Source organism: Drosophila suzukii, unplaced genomic scaffold (assembly GCF_043229965.1).
Source record: "Drosophila suzukii unplaced genomic scaffold, CBGP_Dsuzu_IsoJpt1.0 scf_17, whole genome shotgun sequence".
In the NCBI taxonomy this organism is placed as follows: Eukaryota; Metazoa; Arthropoda; class Insecta; order Diptera; family Drosophilidae; genus Drosophila; species Drosophila suzukii.
The window spans coordinates 412,762-426,872 of record NW_027255904.1 but is presented as its reverse complement, the minus strand read 5'-3'; the positions used below and the strand labels follow the sequence as shown (position 1 = coordinate 426,872).

Below are 14,111 nucleotides of genomic sequence, written 5' to 3'. Positions count from 1 at the left end.
CAATTCAATAAAAATTTCAACAGCCCCGAGGCTGTTGAATTGCTGAAATTTCTGAAAGTGGACTTTGTATGGAACAGCTAATTAACAGCTGACCAAAATTCAACAATTCAGTAATTCAACAATTTAGGAAATACCCTGGATAACTGTAAAAGATATATGAAAACATAACCTAATGAGTGCTACTAAGGATCTGTCCTTGCGCTTTGCTGAAGCATAATATTGAGTGTTTAGATGACTACATAACCGAGAATGTTTTGGAATTGGCGACTGAAGTTTTAAAAGCGGAACATGCAGTCGTAAAGGATTATAATAAAAGAATAGGTCACGGAGGGATGTTAAAAGAATTTGCATCACCGATAGTATTAGTCAAAAAGAGAACAGGTGAAATTAGATTATGCATTGATTACTGACCAGCAAGCGGCATTACCTACTGGAAGTGAGTACTCTTCACGATTAGTAGCACTTAAGGAGCGGGTCGAAAATTATCAGAATATCTTTCTGGACAACATGCCAACTGGAAGCGGGGTTCCGAAGGCCCCGATACGAACGTCGGCCAACATCAAGATCACAACAAGAGATCAAGTCAAAGGAGATTCCGCAATTGACACGGTGATCCGACAGTTGCAGAGAAGATGGAACGAATTGGAGTCATCATTAACATTAGCCTCGAATGCCCCAACCGACACCCCAGCCCTACAAAGGCACCTGAATCTCCATTGGGCGTTACTGAGGCAAGCCCACGACAAATTGGACAGCACACCTGGGGCCGCAGCCCTGGCAGAAGCAGAGCTAGCTTAATTCCACACATTATACGAGGAATACGAAATGAACCTGCTTCGAGAAAACGACGCGCCAATGAGCCTAAACTTGGCACTTCCGCCAATTAGCATTCCGGAGTTCAACGGCGAGTATCTAGACTGGCCACGGTTCCATGATCTCTTTGTGGAATTGGTACATAAAAACTACATATTCTACAGAGTTCGCTTCGTGGTGAAGCGAGAAACGTCTTGACAGACACAGCCTTCTCACAGGGTGGCTATGACGACACCTGGTTGCGTTTAAAGGCCAGGTACCAGAACGGAAAAATACTAGTATTCGCCGCCATAGCAAAAATGGTTAACTATAAGCCTATAGACGGCTGCTCGCGCCAACTAAGGGCCTTACATGACACTATCAAAAACTCAATGAGTAATCTTAAAAACCTCGATGTGAGCACAAAATCCTGGGGTCCACTCCTGTGTTTTATTATCAGAAGAAAACTAGACCAGCAGTCTCTAGCTGCTCTGGAAAATTCACCGGATGCACCAACGGAAATTTTAACGTTAAGGAGTGTACTGACGTTTATTGAACGGCGCGCTTGCATACTGGAAACGATAAGCGCTCAACCTACAGCAACACTACGCCATCAGTCAGTTCACAACGAAGAGAGCTGTAAGATTTGTCACCTAGGACCACATAATCTTAGAGCATGTAGCCGTTTCCAGGAAATGGATCCCAAAACACGGCGCCAAGCCATTATTCAAGTAGGAGCATGCACAAATTGTTTGTCTACAGCTCATATGGTTGAAAACTGTGGATCACCGACCAATTGTCGAGTCTGTCAGCAACGGCATTATTCACTGTTACACAAAGGACCGACTAGCAATCCAGTGGCCGGCGCAGTAACCATTGCAGGCTACGACGACGTAGGGGGATATACTCTGCTCGCGACCACCAAGGTATCATTACAAGGGCGAAACGGTCAATTACAAACATGTCGCGCTGTAATAGATGGTGGATCACAGGTGAATCTTATCTCAAGGAGAATGGCAGATCTGCTATCTCTTAAGGAAAGGTCACCGATTGAAATATCTGGAATCGGAGGAAAGGTATCAACAGCAATAGATCAACACTAAAGCTCTCATCAGTTACATCAGGGTTTGAAACACTAATAGAGGTATTTATTATTCCCACAGTCATTACAGACCAACCGTCAGTACCGATTGATACCGATCTTAATATTCCCGAGGGACTGCCGTTAGCAGATCCTGACTTTCGGCAACCTGGACCCATTGACCTAACCCTAGGGGCTGAGGTGTATTCTCGTGTAATAACTGGTGAACTTCTTGAACTAGGACCTAATAAACCTTTGGCACAAGGCACTAGGCTTGGTTATGTAGTCACAGGTTATCTCAATAAAGAAACCTCATCTGATACGGGAATCATCCCTATTCTGGTACAAGGCAGAGGTAATTTTGCAGGACCGAACGCTGCTTATGAGCCAACAAAAGATAAAAATCCGATGAATATAGAACCGACTTCTAATCAATTTAAAACCTACAAGAAGGCTGACTTTTGTTCAACATTTCTAAACTTAACCAAGGAATATCTTAGTTTTGTTGCAGAATGTCCACATATCATAGACGTGCCAAATGATCAAGTTCTACGAGGGCACAATTTCACGGTCCCCACGGTAATGTCAATTTTATCGCAAAGGGGAGTGTTAAGCAGCATCAAGAAGATGTGAAGGACCTGAATCACAAACATGAACCGCAGTTGAAGGAAATATCCACCTTGGTCAATGATTTGTTAGGTGCTTCCTATACAATTCGGTCAAGGGCTGACCGACATCACGACTTAATTGAGGGTACCCCTCAATGGGGGGAGAATGTTCGTACCCAAAGGTACTCAATATGACCACACCCAACAAATCAAGCAGTAGCCAAGTTGGGAACAGTACCAGGCGCTCAGTAGCACCCACTGCATATGAGAATTGCTGATCAGCATATTATGTGTCTCACTAACTCACCGTCTCACCGACTCAACGGCACACTGACCGACCAGTACCCAAAGGTACTCAACATGACCACACCCAACAAATCAAGCAGTAGCCAAGTTGGGAACAGTACCAGGCGCTCAGTAGCACCCACTGCATATGAGAATTGCTGATCAGCATATTATGTGTCTCTCTTTAACTCACCGTCTCACCGACTCAACGGCACACTGACCGGCCAATGCAGTCAGCACATTTTGCAGTGTCTGCCGAGCCAACTACACAAACTGCTACCATAATCAAAACTCCCTGACCTACCTACCTACTTTAGAATATAGCTTACTTCACTAATCATTACACTAAACTTCCGTGTTCCAAGTAGTATATAAACATGTACCAAATGAAGAATAAATCAGTTATCAACACATCTCATAACTCCGCGGTTCTACTTCCTAACTCTGGGAATAGGGCTCGTAATACACTATCTCCACAAGCAGCTAATTTACGTTAGCTCAACCTCAGCGCAGTTCCGCATCGCCTGTGGTCCGGCATTGCAGTAACCTTCGTTACCATTGCTGCGACGCGACCATCCTGCCAGCAAAACGTCCCCGTGCCAGCGACAAGTGCTCATTACCCCCTTGTTCCGCAGTGTGACCCGGGAGTGTCTACTTCGGTTAGGCACAAATAATAGGAAACTTAACAAAGCACTGCTAAAAGGCAACTACTCTCTGCCACACATCGATGATTTATTAGATAAATTAGTAGACAAAAAAGGATTCTTTAAGATAGATCTTAAAAATGGATACTTTCATGTTTTTCTAAATGAAGAATCTGTCAAATATACTTCATTCGTAACACCTCTAGGACAGTTCGATTTTTTAAGAAAGAATTTTCAACGCTTTGTTTATAAAATTTTCGATGACATGATGAGGGAAAACAAAGTAGTAGTGTACATGGATGATATAATGGTCGCCAGCAAAGTTATTAATGAGCATTTAGAAACAGAAGAAATTTTTAAAAGGCTAACATAGAACAGATTAGAACTTAGAATGGATAAATTTGAGTTTTTGAAATCAAATATAAAGTATTTGGGATTTTTGATTTCCGAGAATGGCATCAGGGCAGACGATAAGGGCATTGAAGCCGTAAAAGAATTTTCAGTTATCTCCAAGGTACAGGCCGTACAAAGTTTTTTGGGACTTTCTTCATATTTTCGAAGGTCTATAAAGGATTTCTCTAAAATAGCAAAACCTTTGTACGGCCTGTTAAGGAAAGACAAACCATTTCAAATTGGTGGAGAAGCGATGAATTGTTTTCTCAGGCTAAAGGAAAAACTTTTAAAGTCACCAATACTAGTGTTATATAATTACAAAGACGATGCAGAACTACATTGTGCCGCGAGGATTTGGTGCAGAACTTTTACAAAATAAAGAATTTGGCAAGTTACATCCTGTATTCTATTTCTATAAGCCTACTAGAGCAGATGAGGCTAAATTACATAGTTATACCCATTACTCGTAGAGTAAAAGGGTATACTAGATTCGTCGAAAAGTATGTAACAGGCAGAAAGAAGCGTTTCCGACCCCATAAAGTATATATATTCATGATCAGGATCACTAGCCGAGTCGATCTAGCCATGTCCGTCTGTCCGTCTGTCCGGATGAACGCTGAGATCTCGGAAACTATGAGAGCTAGGCTATTGAGATTTGGCGTACAGATTCCTGAGCTTCTTACGCAGCGCAAGTTTGTTTCAGTAGACTGCCACGCCCACTCTAACGCCCACAAACCGCCCAAAACTGTAACTCCAACAGTTTTGATGCTAGATACCTATCGATTGACCTAAAAAAAAGTTTGCCACGCCCACTTAAACGCCCACAAACCGCGAAAACCTGTGACGCCCACAATTTGCATGCTAGATAAAAAATTTTAACTGAAATGTATTGGTGTCGTCAATACCTATCGATTGATCCAAAAACAAATTTGCCACGCCCACTCTAACGCCCATAACGCTTAAATCTGTCTACCGCCGGTAGGTGGCGCATTTTAATCTCGCTTTGCTGCTTGCATATCTTCATTTTCCTTTGAGTAACGGGTATCTGATAGTCGAGGTACTCGACTATAGCGTTCTTCCTTGTTTTGAACTCGAGACTTTGGCTTTAATTTATGCTCTTCGTAGATTCAGGATATATTTGCAAGGAAAGCACGTGAAACTGGTAAGCGACTGTATTGCACTTAAGTTAACACTTAATAAAGCAGTATTTAACCCGAAGATATCAAGATGGGCGTTGGAGACGGAAAACTATGATCTTGAGATATGTCACAGGGCTGGAAAGAAAAGGCAGCATGTGGATGCTCTCAGCAGGTATAGTAATATTCTAATAGTGGGAACCAACCGCTTTGAGTAAAATTTAGTTATTTGTCAAGGAAATGATTTAAGAATAAAGAAGCTTAAAACCATTTTAGAGAAAGCAAAACTTAAATTATTTGAAATATTAAAAGGTGTTGTGTACAAAAAAGCAAATGACAATCGGATACTATTTTACGTGCCAGAAGAAATGAAAAAAAAGTATTGTTTTCCAAATTTAAAAGAAAAGAGCGTTGCACATATAGAAAATTGTTTGAAATGTGTAGCGTTTTTAAAATTAAATTAAATCAACTAAAGGAGGTTTTTTTTAACAGTAATCCCAAAGAAAGCTGGCCATTCGAGTTAATACACATTGACCATTATGGTCCAGTAGACTCATCGAGAGCAATAAAGTATATTCTTGTGGTAGTTGACGGATTTACAAAATTTTTAAGACTCTATGCAACTAAATCAACAAGTACTAGGCAGGTATTGACGGCATTAAAAGAGGCTATGTAATGGTGATGGTGATGGACTCGACTGTTGGGACTGCTAGAAAACTTATTCCCAAACATGAAGGACCGTGATTGCAAAAGCGATGCGCAATGACAGATTTTTATTAAAAGACGTCCAAAGGATTTCAATTAGCACGTAGACCATATCTAGGGGTTTGGAGTGCGCAAGCTTAAAGACATTGAATAAAGAATAAAAAAATTAAAACAGACAACAAAAGCAGTTCCTTTCAACCTTGTGTCGCACGGACATACAACAACCCGCTACTTAAAGTGCAAAAGTGGGCCGGAGCAAATATGCAACACCCGCTTTGAATTGTGATTTATGAGAAAAATTAAGCAATAAAAACATAAATAATCAAATTCTTATCAGCTAAATTCATATACTTAATTTAAATTGTATTGCTATATCAGTAAATTTACCAAAAAAAAAGTATCTAAAAAGAAATTAAAGTGAATTATTTAAATTCTAGTGAAATCAAAGAAATTATTATGCAAGAAGCAAATCTAGTCATGCGAGCATGTTTTTAAGCCCATGGAAGTGTTTTCCTCAGTTTATATCTACCCTCAGTCAATTGAAATGATGTTTCTTAATTTATAAACAAAATTAAAGCCAATAATACAACATCTTGGAAGAGCATTCGTCGTTGGATATGGTGGGTAAGTGATCGGCTCCGGCCGTTATGCTACATGCTTTGATTGACTATACACAATAACATTTCAATAATTTTGATATTAGAAAAAAAATTCCCCCATGAATAAAATACTTGCTCAGTGGTACAAATAATTTTAACACTTGAAATTAATTTTAAAATTCCAATTTGCTTGCTTTGACTTAAATATACCCCTTCAATATGAGCATAGCGTAATCTTTAATGATCGCATTTGTTAGTATTACTTTTCTTGTATTAAACATATTATAAACATGAATTGCTTAATGTTTCCTAATGCAGGCTTGCAACAATGAAGATGACTAGGAGTTAGAAAAAAGATCACCAACCTGTGTCACGTTATGCGGCTACGGTGATCATGCTAGGGTGGGCAATGTCAGCGGCAAATAATATCCTCGCTGCTGACACCGACACACACACATCAACTGCTGCCAGTCATTCTAGGCAGCACCCTTCTTTTCAGGTATTCTCCCCCTCTTTACCCCTATCTTAGTTCTGTCCTCCTACAATTAACCTCAAAGTCAGTTTGAACGGGAATTTAAATGGGAATGTTTGTTTCTGAAAAAATCGGAAACTCACTCCCATTACCGACGAAAACGAGAGCCATATTTCGTTGCTGTTCGAATCATTCGTGATATACTACAATATATATGTTAATGTAAAAAATATTTAAATATAAAATATTTTTGAAATGGTAGTTAGTCGTCTTCACCATATTCCTCTTCGTCTTCTTCGAAATGCGGTAAGCTGTGGATGGCATTGTCCAAATGTGTTAAATTTTTTTTTACAAGTAAAATGTTTTCTAGAGTTTTCTGTTTTCGCTTAAAATAACGTCGGGGACGAAAAGGCTAGTTCTATTGTAACCTGAAATTTAATTGAAATATTAAAACCAAAGAACCAATAAAATGTTAAGTTCATACTTGTGTTGGTGGTATTGAGAAGCAAACTCTGGTCAGTTCAATAGTTTAATATGTTGCTTTTTTGGTTATATGTAGGGTTTAAAGTTTATATTTTAGAGTCCCACATCTATAGTTTCGGTGCTAGGCGCAATAGGCAAAGTTGTGTTTAAGTAGAATATAAAAGTTCCAAAATAGTATCTTGCTCGTAATTGTTGGCACTTTCGCCATATTTAGAGTTGTGCAATTTTTTTTTATACCCGTTACTCGTGGAGTAAAAGGGTATACCAGATTCGTCGGATAGTATGTAACAGGAAAATGAAAGCGTTTCCGACCCCATAAAGTATATATATTCTTGATCAGGATCACTAGCCGACTCGATCTAGCCATGTCCGTCTGTCTGTCCGTCAGTATGAACGGTGAGATCTCGGAAACTACACAAGCAAGAAAGGACTTGGCATGTAGATTCCTGAGCGCTTGATTTCAGGTGTAGATTCCGTAGCCTTGTACGCAACGCAAGTTTGACTGCGGCGCCCAAAATGTTCACTATAGTAAAATAATGTTATCTGAAATGTTTTAGTCTCGTCAATACCTATCGATTAATCCAAAAAATATTTGCCGCGCCCACTCTAACGCCCACAAATCGAATAAGTCTGTGGCGCCCACAACTTTCATGCTAGAAACGAAATTTTAACTTAAATGTCTTCGTCTCGTCAAAACCTATCGATTGACCCAAAAAAAAAAGGTTTGCCACGTCCACTTAACGCCCACAAACCGCCCAAATCTGTGGCTCCTACAATTTTCATGATGGAAACCAAATTTTAACTTAAATGTTTTAGTCTCGTCAATACCTATTGATTGACCCAAAAAAAAGTTCGCCACGCCCACTCTAACGCCCATAAGATTTTAATCTTTCTACCGCCCAAATAACCATATATGTATTAAGAACAGGGGGAGGAGACGCATTCTAATCTCGCTTTGATGCTCGCATATCTCCATCAACCTTTGGTCCCTTTAGCTAAGTAACGGGTATCTGATAGTCGAGGTACTCGACTATGGCGTTCTTCCTTGTTTAATTTGACTACTCTATGCCCTTGCAGAGGCTATAATGATTTCAGTCTGAAGTTTTCAACTCATCCGATTAAAATTTAAAATTAATTAATTTAAAATTTTATATCGGAGAAGAAAAGGTTACTGTCAACTATTATATCAAAGCTATAATTATTTTTCCATTAATATTCCTATTTTTTTATGGTTGTAAGAATTGTATTCAGAATTCTAAAATATTAAACAAATGCTATGGGAGATATACGATATAGTTGTTTAATCCGGATCGTTCCGACTTATACACTACCTGCAATATAAATATGACTTTTGAGAAGGTTTCATCTTGGTAGCTTCAAAACTGAGAGACTAGTTTGCGCAGAAACGGACTGACGGGCATGGCTAGATCGGATCGTGAAGTCATGCTGATCAAGAATATATATACTTTATGGGGTCGGAAACAACTCCTTCACTGCCTTTAAAGCTTCTTGCAGATATCATTATACCCTCTGCAAGGGTATAAAAACAACCAAGCTTTAATTATTTTCCCATTAATAATCCGATCGTTCGTTTGACAGCTATATGATATAGTCGTCCGATTTTCTAATATAACTATTAATAAAAACAAGGAAGAACGCTATTATCGAGTACCTCGACTATCAGATACCCGTTACTCAGCTAAAGGGACCAAAGGGAAATGGAGATATGCAAGCAGCAAAGCGAGATTAAAATGCGCGGTAGACAGATTTAAGCGTTATGTGCGTTAGAGTGGGCGTGGCCATTTTTTTTAAATCAATCGATAGGTGTTGACGAGGCCAATACATTTCAAATAAAATTTTTTATCAAGCATGAAAATTGTGGGCGTCACAGAATTTCGCGGGGCGTGGCAAACTTTTTTTTGGGTTACTCTACGAGTAACGGGTATAATAACGAAGATATAATTATTTTCCCAATAATATTCCCATCTTTCCTATGGCTGCTATATGATAAAGTCATTAGATTTCCTAAGAATTTTATTTGTAATTCTAAAATATTGAACAAATTATATTTACCGGAAAAGAAGTGAGTTTGATCAAAAGTAACGAACGTGTAATTAATTTCCTAATACTTACAATTAATCACGCGATCATTCTATGGCAGCTTTATGATATAAACGTCCGATTTTTAAAAAACATAATTTAAAATTCTGAAAAATTTAAATAATGATAACCCTAAGAGAAGAAAATAATATGTCAAAAAACACCATAATAATAATTTTTTTTACATATTTTTAAAAATAGTTTTTTGATCGTTCCAATGGAAGCTAAACGATATAGCTGTCCAATCCGGCTCGTTTAGACTTAAATACTATCTGCAATAAAAATAAGACTTTTTGAAAGGTTTCATCCCGGTAGCTTAAATCCTGAGAGACTTGTTTGCGTAAAAATATCATAAAAATCATTCAAAATATAAACAAAACTTTAAAAAAAAAATTTTTTTTGCTAGTACTATTAGTTTTGTTTAGAGAAATGTTTTGCATTAATTCATTTTCAAGTCTAGGAAAAAAGTTCAAAAAAAGATTTTTTTAAAAATACTTATTCGTACTGAATTGGTTAAGAAAAGTCTTGTATTATTTAAATGGAATTTAAATGACTTTTCCATTGATGCCAAACATGTATATTTTGTATGTATGTAAGTTCAAATTAGAAGAATAATAAACTTTGGTTTTGTGTTAATACTTTTGACCACCCCTGTATTGTTTGGTTATTCAATTTTAAAGAACGGTCCGATTTGAATAATTTACTTATTAAAATGTTTACAAAATATTAAAAAAAAGTTGGCGCTGGGCGGGTCTTAGCGTTAAGGGCGATAGTGAGCGTTAGAGTAGGCGTGGCACCCTGCTGAAAGAAACTTGCGCTGCGCAGGAATCCCAAGAATCTACATGCCAAGTCCCAACATTCTAGCTTTTATAGTTTCAGCGTTCATACGGACAGACCGACTGGCGGTCAAACGGACGGACGGAAAGACCGACATGGCTAGATCAGCTAAGTATCGTGATAAAGAACATATATACTTTATGGGGTCGGAAACACTTCCTTCTTCCTGTAACATATTTTCCGACGAATGTAGTATACCCCTTTACTCTACGAGTAACGGGTATAAAAAAGATGATGAAAAAAGATTAGACAAATAGTCTTAAGAAGCATGTGTTAAACGTACACAAGAGGAATAAAGAAGTAGAGGAAGGACGAGATGATTCCACTTTGGGAGGACTCAAGCTTGACTCCATCTTGGAGTTATTCGAGTTTCCAATCTAAATTTCGCGATCTTTAAGAGGAAGTCATTTGAAGCCGATTTTCACGAAATCCTTTTCCTTACTTTTAGCTCTTATGGTTTGGACTAGGGGACCAAGATGGAAATCGACTTTAACCTTTTTATAGAGATTACGATAAAGAACTTTTAGAGAATAGGGCATACTAATAAGTTAAGTCTAAACAAATTTATGAAATTGTGACATGATTCCAGGGCCATGAGGGAGATTCGAGCTCACTCACAGCGACAGCGGATTAGCCGGGGAACGAGGAGACCGGCGACACCCGGAATTCCATTGCCCCAGACATCTACACTTCGGTCCCGCCGGCACCTGGCCAACATGCTGATCGCATCGGCAGTGATCTTCATAGCCTGCTGGTCCCCACACGTCTTTTGCATCTTCTACAAAAACTTCGGAGGCAAGCAACAGTGCAGCCAAATCTCCGTTTACTTAAGCCTCCTGCTGGGTGAGTCAAATCCCCTGGTGCAACGGGACCAGGAGCACTCACTTACCAACGAATCTTTTTCAGGCTACTTCTACTCGGCCATCAGTCCGGTGATCTACTGGGCTCTGAACCACAATTCGCTTCGACAATCTCCCTTCGCGCCCATCATCCGCCTGCGCTCCATGCAAAACTTCCTGAGGTCCCGCTTCCGGACGTACACCGCGCCGCCACCTCCATCGTCCACCAACGAGGCAGCCTTGGGTGCCTTCAACCCCAAGCTGATCAAGCTGACTCCAAAACAGTATAGAGCTCAGGACTCTTCGCATTATTTCTACTAGTGTGATACTAAACTAATCTTTATAAACATATACCTTTATATACGCGCATACATAATATATTTTTATCTACGCCCTCCCATTCCGTCTGGTACAAAAGCTCAAACCCAACCCAACAACGAAACTATGGAACTAATTGGCATTAACTTCTGCGGTGTATATAAAATACATATATTCTATATAGAACCTAGCAGTTTTAGTTTACGCTTACACGATGTTGGGCGCCTAAGCTATACGATGAAGACAGCAAAGGGGCTGTCCATGTATTACGTAATCCTTTATTGTAAAACAACAAATTTATATACCTTTGCAGAGGGTATATTGATTTCAGTCAGAAGTTTGCAACGCAGTGAAGGAGACGTTTCCGACCCCATAAAGTATATATTCTTGATCAGCATTACTAGATGAGCCGATCTAGCCATGTCCGTCTGTACGTCTGTCCGTCCGTTTCTACGCAAACTAGTCTCTCAGTTTTAAAGCTATCGGGCTGAAACTTTCCCAAAAGTCTTATATCTTTTGCAGGTAGTATAAAAGTCGGAACCAGCCGGATCGGACAACTATATCTTACAGCTCCCATAGGAAAATTCGGAAAATAAATTTTTTTTTAACTATATCTTTGGTGTTTTTTAACATATAACCTCCTAAGCTTGGAAATAAAATTTTTTAATTAGTTTTGAATTTCGAATTAAATTTTATCAAAATCGGACACCTATATAATATAGTTGCCATAGGAACGATCGGAAAATTGGCTGGAAAATAATATGAAACAAATTATAGCTTCCGTGTTTTTTAACATATAACCTCCTACGCTTGGAAATAACACTTTTTAATTAGTTCTGAATTTCGAATTTAATTTTATCAAAATCGGACGACTATATCATATAGCTGCCATAGGAACGATCGGAAAATTGGTGGGAAAATAATATGAAACAAATTATAGCTTCGGTGTTTTCTGACATATATACTATTGGGAACATCATTTTTGTATTTTTAAATTTAACAAATATAACTGCAAGGGTATACAAGCTTCGGCTTGCCGAAGTTAACTTCCTTTCTTGTTTTTTTTTATTTGATTACATAGAAGAAGGGAGGTTTAAACAAGACAGGAAGAACTTAGGCACCCCGTTCCCGTGGGAGCATTGTATGTACACAGCTATTCGACTTGTAGAGAACTAAACTAATTCTAAAACTTTTATGTTAATGTTCCATTTCAATTTCCTACCACGTATGTTTACCGAAAACGAAATATAATGGTCCATGTATTACTTTGACGTTAAATATCCGATCGTTCCTATGGTGACTATATGATGAAGTCGTCCGATTTGATTTAAATTATTTTCGAATTCTGAAATATTAATACTAACTGTAAAAATAATTTTTCAAAAATAGTTCTGCTTATATTTTTGATGATTTTTAGTTTTATTTAATTCAAAATTCTTAAATATTTTAATAATGATAACCGAAGATATAATTAAAAACAAAATTCCCATATTTTTCGATTATTCCTGTGGGAGCCATAGGATATAGATTTCCGATATTTCTAAAATTTTATTCGAAATTCTAAAATGATATTCCGGCATAGCGTCATAATTCCGTCGACACAGTTCCGCATAGTACATTTGGTCCACAAACTTATGTCGTTATCGCGCAAAATTATGTCGTTTAAAAATTACTTGTGGCGAATTTATGTCGTTTTAAAGTGACTTAAGTCCGCCAAGGAAGAATCGACATAATTTTTGCGTTCTCAAACGTCATAAGATCGCGCGAAATTATGTCGTTTAAAAAAGGCGGAAGTATATCGGCGAAATTAAGATGTTACCCCTTATGATCATTCCTATGGGAGCTATAAGATTGGGTCCGATCCGGCTCGTTCCGACTTGAATACTACCGCAATAGAAATAAGAAGGAAGGTTTCATCCCGGTAGCTTCAAAACTGGTCTAGGTTGCGTAGAAAAGGACACACGGACAGACGGACACGGCTAGATTGGATCATCAGTGATGCTGACCGAAACTATGTGTACTTGGGGTCGAAAACGTCTCCTTCACTACGTTGCAAGCTTCTGACTGAAATCATTATACCCTCTGCAAGGGAATGCAAATGCTAGAATACTAATACTTCTATGTAGCATAGCAAATAGAACCCTTGAAATCTCATTTTGTTGCGTCTGTTATAAATACAAATGATTTGACTCTCGAAGCATAGCCCGATGTGATCGGCTCCGGTCACATGATTTGATTGACTATTGACCAATAATCTTGATATTATAAAAAAAATCCCCCATGACTTGCTCAGTGATTAAATTAAATTTAATACTTGAAATTAATCTTTGAATTCCAATTAGCTTGTTTTGATTTAAATATACCTCTTCAATATGAGCATAGCGTAATCTTTTTATGATACCCAACTTTGTAGCTTTAATGATCACCTTTGTTAGTATTACTTTTGTTGTAATAAATACAATTAAGAATTGCTAAATGTTTTCCAATGCAGGCTTGCATCAATGAAGATGACTAGAAGTTAGGCGTGTGTCGAAGGGATCACCAAACTGTATCAGGTTACGCACACACATCAGCTGCTGCCAGTCATTCTAGGCAGCACCCTTCTTTTCAGATATTCTCTCCATCTTTACCCCATTCTCAGTTCTGTCCCCCTACACTTAACCTCAAAGTCAGTTCGCACGCGAATTTAAATGGGAATGTTTAACATACATAAGAGAGCAAGTAGCACTTTTAAAAAATTCGGAAACTCACTCCCTTTACCGACGAAAACGAGAGCCGGAACCAGCGCGTGCCCCACTTGAAGCTACTCACCATATTTC

General features: G+C 38.5%; 1 protein-coding gene across 1 annotated transcript; it reads left to right on the top strand.

The window, feature by feature from the left end:
* The first annotated feature begins 10,528 nt into the window (after positions 1 to 10,528).
* Positions 10,529 to 13,689, top strand: LOC108017091 (uncharacterized). Its single transcript, XM_017084049.4, has 2 exons — positions 10,529 to 10,978; positions 11,042 to 13,689. Exons 1-2 carry the CDS (start codon positions 10,729 to 10,731, stop codon positions 11,293 to 11,295), a joined length of 504 nt encoding a protein of 167 aa, XP_016939538.2. The 5' UTR covers positions 10,529 to 10,728; the 3' UTR covers positions 11,296 to 13,689.
* The last annotated feature ends 422 nt before the right edge of the window (positions 13,690 to 14,111 follow it).